The sequence below is a fragment of the Furipterus horrens genome, unplaced genomic scaffold (assembly GCF_987537825.1).
Source record: "Furipterus horrens unplaced genomic scaffold, mFurHor1.1.pri manual_scaffold_11, whole genome shotgun sequence".
Lineage (NCBI taxonomy): Eukaryota > Metazoa > Chordata > Mammalia > Chiroptera > Furipteridae > Furipterus > Furipterus horrens.
This window is the reverse complement of record NW_028327181.1, coordinates 1,753,542-1,770,840: the sequence shown is the minus strand read 5'-3', so window position 1 is coordinate 1,770,840 and position 17,299 is coordinate 1,753,542. Positions and strand designations below refer to the sequence as shown.

The 17,299-nt window shown below is 59.8% G+C and overlaps 1 protein-coding gene across 1 annotated transcript in view; it reads left to right on the top strand.

Moving 5' to 3' along the window:
• The first annotated feature begins 8,062 nt into the window (after nt 1-8,062).
• The window catches only part of TMEM132B (transmembrane protein 132B), a 140,037-nt gene continuing 130,800 nt past the window's right edge, over nt 8,063-17,299 (top strand). Inside the window, exon 1 of the mRNA XM_090291239.1 lies at nt 8,063-8,333. Within this exon, the coding sequence (XP_090147365.1) occupies nt 8,267-8,333 (67 nt within the window). The 5' untranslated portion in view covers nt 8,063-8,266. The remainder of the gene's footprint in view (nt 8,334-17,299) is intronic.

Genomic DNA, 17,299 nt, shown 5'->3' with positions numbered 1-17,299 from the left:
CCACTGGGTTCTCTTGTTTGCTTCCTGGCCCACTATTCCCTCATTTGAATAGCGACCCCATTGAACACGACCCTGATCTGTCTTGCCGGTGGCTCTGTCTCCAGCCTGTAGCAGGAAATGGCCCGGAGCAGGTGCTGAAAACTACGTAACAAATGTGTAGCACTTTTCCATTGTTACATAATAAACTACTTAAAAACGTAGCAGCTGAAAACAACCCTGGCTCCTCCCCTCTCCGTGCACAGGAGCCCAGGGGCCGAGGTCCGGGGTCTCCCTCGGGCTTGGGGTTTGAAATCAGGGTGTCACAGGCTGGGATCCCCTGTGGGGCGCGGGTCTGTCCTCCCAGCTCCCGGGGCTGTGGCGGAGCTCAGCTTCTGCTTGCTGGTTGCTGGGCACTGGCTGCTTCCGGCCAGGGAGTCCGCCAAGCCCCAGCCTGAGCTCCGGGCCTCCTCCCGGCCCAGCCCAGGCCTTGCCCTCGGCACCTGTGCGTGCCCCGCCCTCCCAGGCCAAGGGCTGGCTCACCGTCACCTTCTCAGGAAGCCTCTCCCGACGTCCCTCCCTTCCCCTTTGAAAACACCCTTTCTGTGTGTCCCGCCTTCTTTGTACGTCCCTCCATCGGACCGACTGTACATGCCGCCCCTTTATTTGGTTTACGGTCTTCTCCCGCCCTGGGATTCAGCTTCCCGGGGGCAGGGAGTCGGGTGTGGTTCTCTGTGACGTCCCAGCAGTGACCCCGATGCCCAGTAGGGACAGCGCAGAGCCCAGGGATGCATGCGCCAGGCCGAGGAGGGCAGTGTTCACCTGATCTCTCTCCCTCTCTCTCTCTCTCTGCCGGGAAGACGGGCCAGGCGCCGCCCCCTCCCCCAGTGGCCTCCTTATGTAAGCAGGGCCTTGGCTGTGCCAGGAGCTGGGAGCTGGGCGTTTGCAGCCTCTCCTCGCAGCTGGCCGAGCTCATGCAGAGCCTCGGGCAGGAAGGGAGGGCTCTGGGGCACAGACGGGCTGCGGGGGCGGGGGGCCCTGACCTCAGCGTCCGCCCCTGGCCAGGGGCATGCCCAGATGTGCACGTCTGGGGACGGAAGGCGAGATTTGGTCTGTGTCCTGGAATGCCCCAAAGTGCCAGCATGTCTCAGGATTCAGGCAACGTGGCGTCTCCAGCTCAGACTCTCGCGGGTGGTTCTGAACCTGCAGGAGCCAAACGGTGTCCACAGGCCTGGCGGGGCTCTCGCTCCCTGCCGGGGGGACCCCCCGCCACCCCCAGGTATGAGGGAAAGCCACCAGCCTCTCCGAGGGTCCTCTTGGCCACCTGCCCTGTCCCCAAACCCCAAGGAGCCGCATACCCAAGGTGTCTCCCACGGCCAGTTTATTTGCGGTCTGCAAACCCCTCCTGGTTGGTTTTATTCATTTGCTTTTCACACACACTCCGTTCTGGGCAATTAGTAAAGGAGGTCCTTGCACTTCGGGTAGCTTGTCCTGCACGATGACCCGGGAAATGTGAAGCGACACCGTGGCCGGGGACTTCCACCTGGGCGGTTCATGACCTCAGGCACCCCTGCCCCCGGACCAGGTGCCTTGGATCCTGGCATGGTACCAAAGCGCTCGCCTTTCCCCCAGGAGGCGTTCCGAAACCAGGAGTGGAGGACAAATAGCACTCGCGGGAGTTACCATGTACTTAACCGTGTGCAGAGGTGCAGGTGGTCAGGAGAAAGAGGGAGCAGAGGGGGATACGCCCACCCGTTCTCTGACCAGGGCGCAGTCTCCCGCCCCACCCAGAGCTCACCAAAGGGAGGTGGACTGAACCAGGATGGTAATGAGTGAGGATAAAATCACACCTCGGATGGTGTCCCCAAGTTTCTGAGTGTCATTGCGACCATCTTGTATCAAGAACTAACCTGGAGGAGAAATCTTTTATTAATGGCACAGAGCAGAGAGCGTACCTTAAAAAAGAATAAATGAAACAAGCAAGGCTGAGTCTGCAGACCTCCGATCAAGATGTGAGCAGGTGGGCACCTGCCAGGCACTCAGAGGAGGTGGAATGGGTACCATGTTCCGGCGAGGCCATGGGTTTTTAGGAATAGACGCTGAAGGACGCATCGTGCACACGTAGAAGTGGGCAGGAAAACTGTTGCTTTTTAACATGTTCAGCAACGTGAAAATTGGTTAAACACATTATGACGTTTCCAACGATCGGATTGTTCACACGAACATTGTCCTGGAGAAAGATTTGCGTGGCACAGAAGGATGGTCATAACGTCTAATTAAGTGCAAAGAACACGTTAAAACAATACTCATCATGTGAGCTCATTTTAAATAAACTCAGTACAGCGTGTGCCCAGCCAGGGAAGAGGCTGGAGAACACGAAACGGATGAGAAATGGTGATTTCTAAACGGTGGGGGTGACGCTTTTCCAATATTCGCATCTTTGAGTTTCTGCCAGAAACACATACTTCGGAAAACAATTTGACCCTCACAAAGTCACTATACAGGGAATATACCTTGCTGTATTTTCCCCACCATTTGACTTATTTTAGTGCATGGTAAACATGCATCCTCATCCACGTGGGCTTTCCCTGTCCCGCCTTTATCAACCCAACTGCTTTTGGCGGCGCTCGGACCGCGCAGGTCAGCCGGCCCTCAGCCCCGGGGTGGCCGCCGCTGTGGCTCAGGGACGAGGTGCCTCATGGGCCAAAGAGGCTGCCAGAGCCCTCCTATCACACCTCCACTCCACGAGGTGCCAAGAGGAAGGAAAGGGGTGCGGGTGACAGAGGGCCCCTTGTCCCTGTCATCTGATCAAGGACAGCAATCATCCCACGAGTCTGCATTGCATCTCATTGGTGGGAACTGGGTCACACGCCTCCTCCAGAACCGGCCCTGGCACGAGGAATGCGATCAGCTGAGACCTATTAGGGTTCACTCCCCAGCCCCTAGGGCGGGGCAGGTGGCCGCTCAGACCAATTGGAGGCCTGTCAGGAAGGGAGGGAGGGCTGCATGGAGTCCTTGGGGTTTTGGGATGATTGGAGGCAATGGTGGGGTGTGGGGGAGGTATAAGCCACCTATCTTGGTGGCGACCACGCCCTGGAGCCAGGCTGCCCGGGGTCAAACCCGATTCTGTGGCTTGCTGGCCGGCAGTGTGCCTAAAGGGGGTGCTTCCTCTCTCAGGCCTCAGTTTCTTCTGTTGTAAACAAGCAGATGGTTGTCAGGAGTAAGTGAATTAGAACACGTAAGCCCGAGAGAACTAAGCCAGCTGTTCCAAGCCAACGTGCACACACGTGTTTGTAGCAGCATCACTCCGCACAGCAGAGAGGGGGAGACCCAGGTTTCGAACAGCAGGTGAATGAACGAGCGGGTGCTTCACATTCAGACACTGGGGTGTGATTCTGCTTTAAAAAGGAACGAAGTGCTGACTCCCACCATGGTGTGGACACACCTCGGAGCCTTTCAGCGCAAGAAGCCGGATGAAAAGATCACGTGTTTTATCGTCGCATTTATAACGAATTGTCCCAAACAGGCAAATCCACGGAGACAGGAAGTAGGCTGGTGGTTGGGGAGGGAGGAATTCGGGGGGGTGCTGGAGCTGGGTGCAGGGCTTCTGTTTGGGTGGTGGAAATGTCCTGGACCCGGATCGCACGGGGGTTGCACAGCACGCTGCATGCACTCAATGCCGCTGAGCTGTGCACTCTGAAAAGGTGCAGGTGGGACAATGCTCTGTCCCCTGCCTTTACCGCAGTGAAGACCAGGGAAACGCCCTCCGCGCGCTGCCTCCGGGCGTGTACCAGATGCCATGATGTTACTCAGCGCTGGTTTTTCTTTTGCTCTAGCACATTTTGTCACGCTGTACGATTACGTTTATTGGGGTGATATTGGTGCGTAAGGTAACAGGTTGGAAGCGCACGGTTCTGCGGCGCATCACCTGGCTGTCGCATGGTGCGCGCACCACCCAAAGTCAAACATAGCACATTTTAGGCGGACTCCAGAATCCCATCCCTCGCGGGCTCTTGCCCAGCCCTGGGTTCCGTTCATTCAGTCACTCGTTCAACCCCGACTTAGGGGACGTTGCCCCGGGGCCCAGCGCGCCACCTGCTGGACAGGCGCGGGCTGGCGTCCCCGCGGAAGCTTCTCTCCCTGTTCGTAAGGTGGCGGGTCGTCACAACTGTTCTGCAGAAAAATAAAGCCGGGAGAAAGGACACAGAGGGACATGGGATGCTTGAGGCCGGGGGTCCCCAGATTGGCTTCCCTCCGTCACTGGTCCAGGGAGCCAGGCGTGCCCGGAGCTGTACCGATCTTGTTTCCTAGGTTGGGGAGCTCCGCTGCGGTACCGCGAGGCCCTGTCCCCCCACCGTTCGCGGGGTGGCGGGAAGGGGGTCTGAGTCGAGGCCGGTCCCCGGTGGAAATGTCAGCGGCCGGTTCGGCTAAACTAGAGTGTGTGCAGAGGAAAACGAAGACATTCCGCCTTTGCAAAGAGCGTCGCAACTGACGGGCCGCGTCGGGGGCCGTGTTGGAAGTGTTGTTGGTGCAAAGGGGAAAGCGGTGCCTGAACGCCCCCGAGACTTGGGGGGGCGGGGAAGTCTATTTGCCGCGGCCGCCCCCCTCCGCCGCCGCCACGGTCCGCCGCCTTCCGCCGGCGGCTCAGGGCGGGCCCGCAGTACCGGCGGCGGCCACGGGATGGCAGTGCCGCCCCGCGCTTGCAGCCGAGCGCGTGGGCGGAGCCGCAGCACGCGGGGCGGGGGCGGGCCGCAGTGGGGCAGCGGCTGCTGGGTGGGGCCGGCGCTGAGCCCAGGGCCTCGGGTGGCGGTGGCGGTGGCGGTGGCGGTGGCGGTGGGGGGCGCGGTAAGGATCTGCTTCCCCACACAGAATCTGGGGCGGGGCCATTCCTGCCCTCAGTTTCCCTTTCGTACACAAGAGGCGAGTTTGGGGCTCTGGGTAATTCTTAGGGTCCTGCCGCAGGCCGGGGCTGGGGTTCTGGATGTGCTGCCTGGGGGCATAGGGAGGGAGGGAGGGCATGGCTCTGGCCTGCCCTGGGGTCTCCTAGGTCACTGCTGCCCCCTGCCCCCCGAGCCCTTTAAGATCAGGGAAGGCCTCTTCCTGCTCAGATTGATGCCAGAAATACCCGTTAGGCATTGACTCAGAGGCCCGGTTAATATGCAGAAATCTTCATCCAATCACGGGACAGGCTGGGGCAGAGCTGGAATTGCCACATTGAAGCTCAGAGAGGGCTAGGGGGTGGCTGGAAGTCACAGCCCAGAGGTGGAGAAGCCACCCTAAGAACCACCTCCCTCTCCGGAGCCTCTGGTTCAGTCATTATCGGCACCCCCATCTGGGCGGGCGGGAAGCCTGGCTGTCTGCCTAGGCTCTGTCATAGCAGTACTCAGAACAAGATGGGAACAGGGCTAGAGAGGAAGTGTGTGTGGGGGGGCCATTTTAGATGGTGTAGTCTGGGAAGGCCTCCCAGAGGAGGTGATGTTTACACTGAGAACTTAAGGGAGAAGAAGCGGTCATGGGAAAACCTGGCAGGGTGTGCTGTGCCAAAGTGTGGAGGTGGGGACATGGTGTGCAGACCACCCAGGAGGCCAGGGTGCTGTGGAGCTGTGATGGGGGGGCGGGGACTTGCAGAGGTAGACAGGTGGATGTGCCTATGCCCCCAGCCCCCACTTTGCCCTGGAGAAAGCAGCCTGACTCTTGGAGTGTGGTGAGGTGGTCCTGAGTTGGGGGGCAGGGAGGAGGGCAATCACTGTCTGTCATCACACCCGATACTGTGTGACCCTTTCTTGGGGACTCCCTGGCCTGGCTCCACCCTCTCCTCATGCACCCCTGCCAGAAAATGGCCTCTTATCTTTGGTCGCAGATGCCCAGCCATCCCTGAGCCGCTGCCTGGTCAGACATGTGGGGCACCTTGGCAAGGACACCCCAGGCCACTTGGCTGGCCACGTGTGCCCCAGCACTTCATCCTGATTAGCTGTGTATGCACCCCCCGTGAGACAGAAAACTCCCAAGGAGCAGGTGTCTGCCCTCCTCCCGCACCCTACACAGGCCCAGCACACAGTAGGTGCTCAGCCCAGCAGGTACTCAGGAGGAATGAGAGTGGGGAGGAGAAGAGGAGGCCACAGCAGCCATGCAACAAATGTCCCGAGAAAGGCCTGGCAGCTCCTGGGGGCTCCGGTTCCCAGCTGGGGAACTGGTCACAGAGAAGGGGCAGATAGGCCCTCCGCAAGGCCGCCCCTGACCCAAGGAGACTGCCCATTGTCCGGCCTGTTCTGTGACTCTCTGTGCAGCCCAGGCCCTGCCAGGGGGCCTCCCAGGGCGGGGAACGCGGTGGGGAGGGGAGACAGGGCTCGGCCAGGGCTGGCGCCCTCGGAAAGGGTGCGTCTCCTTTAGCAGTTAACCTGGGCCACAGTCTCAGCGCTTGCCCCTAGCTTTTCCTTCCCTCTTTTATGTACAAAGCGCAGAGTGCTGCCTCTGCTAATGAGCTTGTCTGTACTAATGAAGCAGGTGCCCTGTCCCCCGCCACCCTCCTCGGCAGCTGGGAGGGGCGGAGGATGCTTCTGATGCGAGCTCCGGCCTGCAGAGGAAAATCAGATGCATAATAACAATGACCACGACGAGGAGAATGCCAATGTCCCGCGGGGATCCCGGTCAGAGAGCTCTCCCTCCATGGGTCAGGGTTTTCTGCGTGGTATCTGGGGTGTCAGGCGGACGCCGTGGGGGCTGCCCCTTCGTGGACCTGGAAACTGAGGCCTGAGCAGCCTGAACAGGCTCCAGGCGGCACAGGTAGAGTGGCAGGCCCGGATTCTCAGCCTCAAGATGCAAAAGTCCCCCCCAAACTGGCTGTGCACCGCCACACGCTGCCCGGTTGACCGTTTCCAAAGAGTCTGACCCACTTTTCATGGAGAACAGACGCGGAGCCCGTGGCTGGCGTGGTGGGGGTTGGGGCAGTGCAAGGCCTCCACGCCCAGGTGCGCCCTTCCCCCCCAGCCCCCTGCGTTTCCGGCTGCGTGGGGCAGCTTCCCAGGCATCTGCGGACTGCAGGCGGCGTCCCAGGGGTGCCCGGCGCGGTCCGTCCATCTGGCCACGCCCCAGCTGCCCTGCCCTGGTTGGGGTGGGTGGGGAGCCCAGGAAGATTTAGGGCTTCTCCCCAATAGGTACCGCGCCCCGCTGAGGCCCAGCCGCTGGCTGGAAGAGTCTGACCACCCAGTGCTCCTCTCGGCCTCGGGCTACACCCCCGCGGTCACTGGCCCAGTCTGGTCTTTGCTCCCCCCGCCCCCCGCCTGCGGGAAGTGGGAAGGCCCGTCCTGTCGCTTCAGTAAATAAGGGCGACCTGGGCCCCTGATTCTCACCTGGGTAGACAACTCCCAGACACCTTCGTTCTGTTTCAGGATCCCTGACGTGACCCGCACCCCAAGTACCCTCTGGACACTCCTCAGGTACCCCTGCCTCCCGAGGTCACCCTGCCTTCCCCTCACCAAAGGCACCCCCAGCCGTGCTCCATCAGTGTCTTGTCGGCGCTCAACCTCGCAGCCCCGTTCCTGCAGACACCTCCCCTCGAGACGCCGCTGCCCCGTTCCAAGGACCCTCCGCTGTCTCCCTCTGCCCCCGACCGTGGGAACTCCCAGCACGACGCCCCAGATCGTCCAGATCTGTCTGCACTTCGCCGGGTAAGTCACCCGCCGGCTGCACCTGCCCCCACGCCCCCGACCACCCCCGCGCGTCTCCCCAGGCCTCTGCGTCCGGGCGCCCTCCCCTGGGGACGCAGGGAGTGGCACGTCCCCCCGCCTATCGCCCGGCGGCCGCCTGCTGCCCGGTCTCGGGCGACGGCCCCTCCCCCGGCCCCGCCGCCCCTCCCTCCTCCCGGCGCTCGCTCGCTCGCTCACTCTCTCGCTGGCTCGAGGGGCGGCCGGCAGCTGGCGCGGGCAGAGGCGGCGGCGGCGAGACCGGGATGGGACGGGCGCTGGGGCGCAGGAGCCGCGGCGGCGGCGGCGGCAGCAGCGGGGGCCACGCAACTCGGGCCAAGTGCAGGGCCGCCGGGAAGGGCGCGGGGCGCTGAGTCGGGCCCCCGCTCCCCTCCGCGCCCGGCCGACCCCCGGAGAGCGCGCCCCGGCGCAGTCCAGGAAGCGCCGCCCGCGCCGGCCGCCTGCGTCTGGGGAAGAGCGGCGCCCGGGGAGCGAGCCATGCCCGCAGCCTGAGCGTAGCCGCCGGGGCTGCTCCCCGGAGCCGCGGGCCGGGCCGGGCGCGCGACAGGAGCTGCTCCGCGCGCCGCACCCACCGCACGCCAAGGACCATGCCGCCCCCGGGCCAGGCGCCACCGCTCGGGCTCCTGCTGGCGCTGACTGCGCTCCGGTGCCCAGGTAACGCGTCCCCGGAACCCCATCCCCGACCCCGGCCGCCGCGCGCAAAGTTGGCTCCGCCACGGAGCGGCCACCTCCTCCTCAAGTCCCCGGCAGCTCGCTTCTCCCAGACTTGGAGGGATCCGGGGAGACGCTGGGGATCCAGGGGCCCCCAGCACGTACCGCCTTCCTCCCCCATCCCTCGGCTTCCCTGCAGATCCTTTCAGAGCGCCGAGCCTCTCGGGGAGAGTGGGGGCGCGCCTCCTGGAATCTAGCCCCCTCCTTGCTCCGCCTTGGGGCGCCATCCCCCAGGTTTTGGTTCTCGCGGGGTTTTGCGGTGGCGGGGCGTCGGTGGACCCCCTCTCTTGGTTTCCTGCTGCCGGCGGACGCAGGGCCGTGAGTGCCCAGGACACCTGCGGGCCCTAGACTTCAGGTCGTCTCTGTCGGCGCAGTCTGGCACGTCCCCGGCTCCTGCCCACGCCCGCGGCACTCTCCTTTCTTATTGCCCGCCCCAAGGGCCTCCTCCCCAGGCGGCCTCCCCCGGGCCGAGCGCAGGTTGCTGCTCGCCTCCTGTAAAGAGGGTTACAGGCGGCCAGGCAGCCCGACAGCCCGTGCGTGCGGGGCCTCTTGGAACCTGGCGATGCCGAGAGCCATTGCCTGGGTACCGGAGGGCAGGCTTTCTGCCGGCACCCGCACGGCTGTCGCCAAAAGCTACTGAGTCGGAAAGCTTTCTGCCGCCTTGGTGTGGCTACATGTTGTTTCTAGAGGAGGCTTATCCTAAAATGCCAGTTCCTCCCCTCCCCCCACCGCAAGCAGCGGAGAAAATCCTAAAGGTCCCTGGGAACCGGGAGCAGTCATCGGGGAGGTTCCTGAGCATTTGGAGAGCTCTGTTCTCCAGACCTGTTAAAGTCAGGACTTGTGATTGATTTGTGAGCAGGCAGCTTTGGCTTTAGAACATTTTCTTCCCAAACAAACCGCAGAGACACTCAGAGGGCAGTAGAGAAAAAACAAGTTTAACTTTTCAGGTTTAACTGTTGGGGAAGGTCGCAACTAGGAGCAGACCACAGATGCCAAGTTGACGTACCGTGCATTTGCATGGAAAAAGTAAACACTGTCGTCCTCTGAGATGCCCTCCAGTGACCCAAAATATTTAATAAAGCCTCCGGTTTGGAGGAACGCTTCCGCGGGAGATACGCATCGGCGTGCAGCTTAGTCAGTCTGGAGATGAACGTGTGGCTGAGTCTCCCGTCTGCTCAGCTAATAGCGGCTCTGGAGCGGGGCTGGTCTCAGCCCTGCACGCGAGGGGCGAGGAGCTGCTGCTGGAGGTCCGCGCAGTTTCCTTTTAGCTGCAGCCCTGGGTCCTGTGTCCAAAGTGCCCAGTCCCTTGGGACTTGGAAACTGCAGTCTTGTACCTATTTTCCTTCTCCACGGGGGTGAGCGTTGGGCTGTGCTCATAGCGCTTGTTGGAAATCTCTTCCAGAAGCAGACTGCCTGATGCTTTGTAAGAGAACACGGTGAAATCTACTCCCATCCCCCGAGGCCGCCTCGTCCCCCGGCCTCGGGAGAGCCAGTGGCTGGCTCTGGAAGGCCTGGGTCCTGGCAGGGAGGCTGTACCACCCCCGAGAGTGGCTCTGGCCCTGCTGCCTGGCTGGGCAGCTTGTGCCCACGTGCCATCGCCAGGTCTTTGCAAACACTTGTCTGCCTTCCCCCGATCCCCACCAGGGACAGAGAGAGACAGTTTGATAACTATATTTAGCACCAGTTAGGAGAGCTGGAAAAAAAACAAGGCTGAAATTCCTGAAAGATACTTAGCAGCCTGCGGTGGGTTGAAAGGTTTGCAGGAAATTAACCAGAGCTTCCTTCGGCGCTGGTGGGATTTGGGGGATAATTTTGGCCATGTTTGCCCAGCACGGTCGGCCGGGCCGGGCAGAGGCGCCAGACGCGCTCAGAGGCCCTCAGAGGCGGAGGCATGCAGGGCCCGTCCTCCCCCCTCCCTCCTCCCGCCTGCGCCCACCCCCCCCTCCTGCGTGGGTAGCTGCCATGGTAAAGAGTGCGGGGAGGGGGGGTGGTTACTGCTTTCAGCCTTGCAAAGCGCTTCAGCATATGGAACTGTGCTTGGTAAGAGTCAGCACAGGCCCCCAGCTTAGTGGCTGGGGGGCCCCATTATTCAAGCACTTCGTACACACTTGGGCTCGGCACATTCGGGTGCTGCTGCAGCCCCGCCAGGGACGGCTGCGCCCGGCACCGCGGACCCATTCTGCCTGGGCTGTGAAGTCAGGGTGGGTGGCGAGCTTCTGACAGGGGCCTCGTGGGGGCCCAGCCTGCTGGCGGGGGTGGGGGTGGGGGTGGAGCCTCACGGCAGAGACACTCTTAGTTCCGCCTGGCACCTTGGCGTGGGGTCTGTTCTGTTCTCCTTACAATGGTGATGGGGGGGGCGCCTGTGTGTGGTGTTGCTCTTGGGAGAGGTGGCACTGGGGGGTGGCAGGCAGTGATATGCAAATGCTGTCCCCGCCCCTGTGTGATTTAGTGGTGGACCCGTGGAAGTTCCCAGAGTAAATCACTTCACCCCCACCCCCAGCCCACTGGATGCAGGGAACTTGGGGGGCGTGGGACTTCAGCCTGAGCCAGCCATGAGCATGGTGGTTGCCTTGATCCGGGGGAGTGAAAGAAACCCCTCGTTTGTTGGCGAGAAGTCTGGGCGGGTGGTCTCTGGGCCAGCAAAGCCCTCCCCGGGCCTCGTTCCGACACCCACCCCCCACCTTCCCGCCAGTTGTACGCGGCCGGGTGGCCCCTTTCTTCTGTATTGGGCCTAAAACTGAATGGGGTTGGAGAGGGTCCCTTTTGCTTTGCCGAAATGGGATCCAGCAAACGCCTCGCCCCCTTCGCTGCGGGAGACACCCCCGGGGGACATGGTGCCACCGCCCTGCCCCAGAGTGAGTGAGGGGATGTCTGGAGCAGCAGCCCCGTGCGCGTGGGACAAGGAGGTGGCGCGGGAGTGACTGGCTCGGGATGTCACCGTGAGCTGACATCAGCTCAGGGCTTCTGTTTCTGTGGAATTCCTGTCCCGGGACGGTCTCACCCGCACAGGGGACCCTTTCCAGTAAAGGACGCTCTCTGATACAGAAGTGCCACTGGACGGCCCTTCAGGGGACCGAGACCCCATTTAAGGAGCCGGAGGTCATGAGAATGACAGCACTGGATGTGGCCAGAGTACTGAGGTCACCTCAGAGAGACAGGCAGCAAGTCGTCACGATGAGGATGATGAGGGAGCGACAATGGGAGTCTGTGCTTCTGGAGCCGTGCCGGGGGTCGCGGGCTCCCTGCCCAGGACCTCACCGCCTCCCGAAGGCTTCACCTCCTAACACCGTCCCCTTGGGGGGTAGGTTTCAACATATGGATTTTGGGGGGTTAGCAGACATTCAGCGGACAGCAGGCCCTGACCTGCCCCTGTGGTCTCACCACAAGGTTGGGGACCCCAACAGTGAGCAGGGAGGCTGGGGTTCCCAGGAGAAGGGAAGGGCTGGTGGTCTCCTTTGTGACGGTGACAGCTGCCAAGGGGACAGTGGGCCCTCGGGCCTACCACGTGGTTTCTCACTTTATGATTTCACTAGATTCTTGGGTGACCACCCAGGGGGAGCTTAGGGGCTCGGCGGAGTCTGCAGATGGGGTCACCAAGGCTCAGAGGAATGCAGGGACCTGCCGAAGACCACACAACTGTGAGTGGCAGGGTGGGATCTCCTGGAAGTGCCTGACTCCAGTCTCTTCTGCCCTGTGGTCTCTCCTTGTCCTGGAGTTTTGCTTCAGTTTCCCCTACACTCAGGCTTGGGTACCTGTGACCTCAGGGGCTTGCATTCTAGAACAGGCTCCGTGTGACAGAGAGAGATGAGAAGCCAACACACACACAAACAGGGTGGTCCTGGGTAGTAATGTATACTCCTCATTCAATACAAGGCGGTGCAATGGGGAATGACTAGGTGATCCAGGAGGACTTCTTGGAGAAGGTGGCATTTAGGTCTGAGGCCTGAATGATCAGAAAGCTCCAACAGGGAGAAAGGTGTTCCAGGCAGAAGGGATGCACCTCCTTGCAAAATTGTTTGCACAGTGCCTGGCACATAGCAAGTGCTCAAGAGATGCCACTTCATTCGTTCGTTCATTCATTCATTCATTCATTCACAGACGTATTAATCAGCACTTAGCACTGGGGACATGACAGGGCACACAAGGGGTATATCCCCACTTATGAGTTGTCATTCTGGCAACAACAGACAAACACATACTTTAATGTCAGGCGGTGAGAGGTGCCACAGGGAGGGATAAAGCAGTGTCCCTTCTTGTCACCTTTATTCTCCACCAAGTGCTTGGTTTGTGTCTTCCCGCTCAGGGCAGGACGGACCCCCGATGCCCACCCTTTGCCAGGGCAGGAGAGAAAGAAGCCCGGGTCCTTTGGAGGGAACTCCGCTGCCCTCTCTCACCCACCCCTCCCGGCCGCAGCCAGGGTGCTCCCAGGTCCCTCCCCTGACACCTGACTCCTTAACTGATCAATACCCTCGCCTTGTGCTTCGACCTCAAAATTGTTACATAGAAAATCAATAGAGTCCAATTTGACTTGCTATATTTTATTACTGAGGGTGATGGAGTGTCTGGAATCTCCTGGTGCTTCTGAGCCGGCTGCTTTGCAGATATTAACCTAAATTAACCCTTTGGGGACCCCAGCGTGTCACAGCTGTGCGTGGGAGCCCGAGCACAGTGCCCGGGAAGGGTGACTCGGTCAGGGCCGCACCTCTAATACCCGCTTCCTGCTCCGATGCCTCCCGCCGGGCTCCGTGCGCTGGGGCACATGCACACGGGACACTGGGGCTGAGCCTGCAGCCCGCGCCCGGGGCGGGTTCCGTGGGCCCGCGGGGTCCTGGCCGTCCTTCCCGGACTCAGGAGGGGCGGCGGGCTCCGCCTTGGCCTGCCCGGGTCTCTCCGTGTGCTGAGTGCTGGGTTCATATCCTTGCCTTGTCCTCCTGTGGCCATGTCACCTGCTGGCTATCCTGGGCGAGCCGAGGGGCCAGGCTAGTGGGGACGGGTCACCTGGACAGAGGGCTGAGGCGAGAGGGGGCGGCTTGTCGGAAGGGACCCCCCAAGGCAAGAGTGGGTGGGGCAAGGAGGTGGGGGACATGGTGTAGATGGCAGATGCCATTTTGCCAAAGAAGTCGCTCCCAGGGTGGCAGGGAGCGGAACTTTCCGGGCCGGGCAGGGCCGCTTCTGACCTGCAGACGGCTCTCGTTAGCGGGCGGATGTAAAGAGCAAAGATGTCTGCACCCAGGTTCCTGGCTTCCCTCGAGAAATCGGGAGGTCTGCGGGTGCGGGACTAGCCCCTTGGCTGCTCTGGGACTCAGTTTCCCATCTGTAAGATGGGCCCTGAGCTCACCCCCTGCTGATCTCCCTTGAACCCTCACCCCAGCCCCTCAGTACGTCACTCCTGTCTCCGTTCGTCCTGACGTTTTCGGACGTGTCTGTGCTACGACAGGCTCTGTTCTCGGAGCGGGCGGTGCCGCTGGGACCAGACAGGCCCAGCCCTGTCCTCATGGTGGGCAGGCACGGGGCCAAGTCAGTAGCTGGGAAGCTCATGGAGTGCAACACCCACGGCGGACGGTGAGGCTGGGGAGGGGGGAGAGGGAGCACGGGGGTGGGAGGTGTTGCAGTTTTAGGGAGGGTCACGAAGGTGACTTTTGAGCAAAGACCTGAGGAGGCGAGGGAGGGAGCCAGGTGGCTGTCTCGGGGAAGAGCGCTCCAAGTGGCGGGACCAGCCAGTGCAAAGGCCCTGTGGTGGAATGTGCTTGGCAGGTTCAAGGACAGAAAGGAGGCCAGTGAGGGGGGCTGAGTGAGGGGGGCACCGTGGAGGAGGTGCCAGGGACCAGCACGTGGCAGGGGCTGTGGCCTTGACTCTGGAGCGGAAGCAGGGAGGCCACGAGGGGCTAAGGCTGTCGCTCAACAGGGGAGCGAGGCCGGCGGCTTGGACCGCAGCGGTGGCTGCAGGGGAGGCGGCGGTGCTGAGGTTCAGGGTGTGGTTTGGAAGTGGAGCCCCGGGCTTTGCCGACTGGGGGGTTCGTTCATCGACTCCTTGGGGGTACTCACTACGCGCCTGTCACTGCCGGTCACTGTACGTGGAATTGGGGCCAGGTCACGGTTTAGGAGTGACGAAATGAACGAACAGAGCTCGCGTCGGTGACTTGGGCTTCGCCCGCAGCCCCGGGGCAAAGAGGGGGTGCAGGAGCCTGTGTGGCCGCCGTGGGGCGGACATAAGGACCTGTGAGCAACGAGAAGAAAGAGGATCCGACGGGACGGTGCATGTGTAATGCCCAGCACACAGCAGACGCTCAGTAAGTGCTGGCGACAGCGGATAATGCCGTCAGGACCGCGGAGGAGACCAGAGCTCCTTCCGTATTTGCCCCTGGAAACTCAGCCGCTGGCGGTCGGATTTGAACTGGTTTTCATTCTTCCTGCTGGGGCCGCTGATAGTCAAAGGAAAAAACTTCCTTCTGCGCTCACGGTGGGATGACTGCGGCACCGCGTGTTGTTAATTTGCCCGCACACATGTCCCTGCTTCATTTAGTAGACATGTAGGTGAAAGGTTATGTCAATCAAATTCCATTTTCTCCGTCTCCTTCCACCACCGTTTAGAGATGTGTAAATTCCGCCTAACTGTGCTGGCCGGTCCCCGACATGTGGCGTGTTATTTTCTGCGCCCCTGAAGCCAGGCATCACCGAACTACGGCCCTCCACTTGTTTGTGTAAATAAAGTTTTCTTGCAACACAGCTACCCCTGTTGTTTACATCCTGTCTATGGCTGCTTCCTCCCGACAAGGGCAGAGGGGGGCGGTTGGGACGGAGACCCCCTGGTCTGCAAAGCTTAAATAAACAACCTGCTCTCGGGCCTTCCTCAGGACAAAGGTTGCCTTCAGTAGTCAAGCTGGGGATGCTCTGTAAATATGTGTCTGCAGCACGTTGTGGTCACGAACAAGGGCCCCTTTAGATGCCAGACAAGCTCCCCAGCCCCCAGCGTGTGGTCCAAAGGAGAATTGTAGGTCTGGTGTGTCTGGGTTGAAAAAGAAACCATATTGATCGGAAGTGGCCATCAAGTCTACGTAACGCTTTGGAACGAGAGGGTTTTGGTAATTACAGCAGCATTTATGTAATGTTTTAAAAATAGTAGCACATGTGTGTGGGATATTTTTTGCTCTGCAGGCAAAGCTCGGTGATGGCGCGCCGCTCAGAAGACCCCGTGCAGGGGCTGCTGCCGGAGGGACTGGTGCGGAAGGAGCCCCTGGTTCGTGCCTTCATAGGCGGAGTGACTTTAGTCAGCGGGCCTCTTAGGAGCGGGTGTTTTTCTGATCAGGTTCTAAAGATGGACATAGCGCGCTGTTTTACGTGTGACGCCCGGTCTGTTGTCAGTGCTGACATTCTGGCCCCTCTCGTGGAGATGGTGGGCCACGCACAAGGGGCTGTCACTGTATTTATGTGGATTCTGACAGTGGCAAGGGACAAAATTTGAAATTTACGGGTCCTTGGAGGTGGGAAGTTCAAGGAGGGGACAGCTTCAGGGATGGCTGGATCCAGGGGCTTACCACGCTCCAAACGGGAGCTTCTGCGTGTTCACTTTGTCTCTTTGCTCTTGCGTCCCCGGCGCTCACCTCACTGTCAGACGGCCTCCTCCACCGGACGACCAGGCCGGCCACACGCAGCTCCAGGCTTTCCTCTCGGACCAGCAGAAACTGCATGTCTCTTTCCTGGTTGTCCCAGCACGCGTGGCAGGACCGGCTTACTGGGCTAAGCTGGGTGTGTGTGGACTCTGGCACCAGAGGCTGTGGGTGTGGGGATGGGACCCGGCGTCCCTTGGATCAGCCACACTTAACCCTCTGAGTGCCAGTCGCTGTGAGTGATGCTGACAAATTTTCCCTGAATTGCCAGCGTCGCTCCCAGCAACTCTTTTTCCGATGGCCATGAATGTAAATAACACTGGAATAATTCGTATTTTATGTTCTGTTCTCTTTTTTTTGTACCTCAGCTTATATATTGATATAACTTTTTCTCATGTTGATCCAAATTTCGAATTTTTATGCTTGTTCAAATACTGACATATTAATTCTGTTATAATTTTTACTTACATTTTAAATAGTCCTTTAAATTTTATTTATCTTTGCAATAATCATCAAAATTCTGTGCAGTGCGCACGGTAAGGAAGCTTTGCTATTGTTTTTGCATTTCATTTGTTTATAAACTGTTTTTCACGGTTGATATCTGTTGCTGTGTCTCTAGTGGGAATGCATTTGTGTTCATTTATTTTTTGTATGTTATGAAGTTTTCTTTTTTTCCCCAAAATGTGGGCAATATTTGGCATACTGCTTGTTATCCATGCTGCTATGTGTATTTTCACATTATAATCATAGGTTTTATATTATGCCACATATTACGCTTCAAAAGCCATATCAAAGGAAAGAATTTATTTTTCTAAAATAACTGTTATAATAAAATAATTCTGATGCCATAAATTTTTTGCCAAATTACATCAAAGAACAGTGCTTACAAAAGAAGAGCGTATTTACTATATGTCATGAAATTTTCAGCAGATTATTATGAATAATAATGTTTTTAGAGACATTTCTCATGAACTGTGCATTGCTCAGCAAAACAGCCTGGCATTGCTCACGCGCGTTTTAGCGATGGCACGTGGCACTCAGAGGGCTAAGTCGGAGGCTCCGTGCCACAGCCGGACCGAGAGGCAGGGATGATTTCTGGAAGGAAAACCCGCTGCTTCTCCCAGAAGGACGAAAAGGCACCTGGGCAGCCTACCGAGGGAGGTGGGGGAGCCCCCGGCTGGCAGCCTTCCGTGGGGACAGGCCTCCCTGTCCCCTCCCTGCCCCTGAAGGTGCTCTCTGGCCGCAGTCGAACTCCTGGGGCTGCTCGTGCGTGTGACCTTGGACACCCCGGTTCAGTGATTT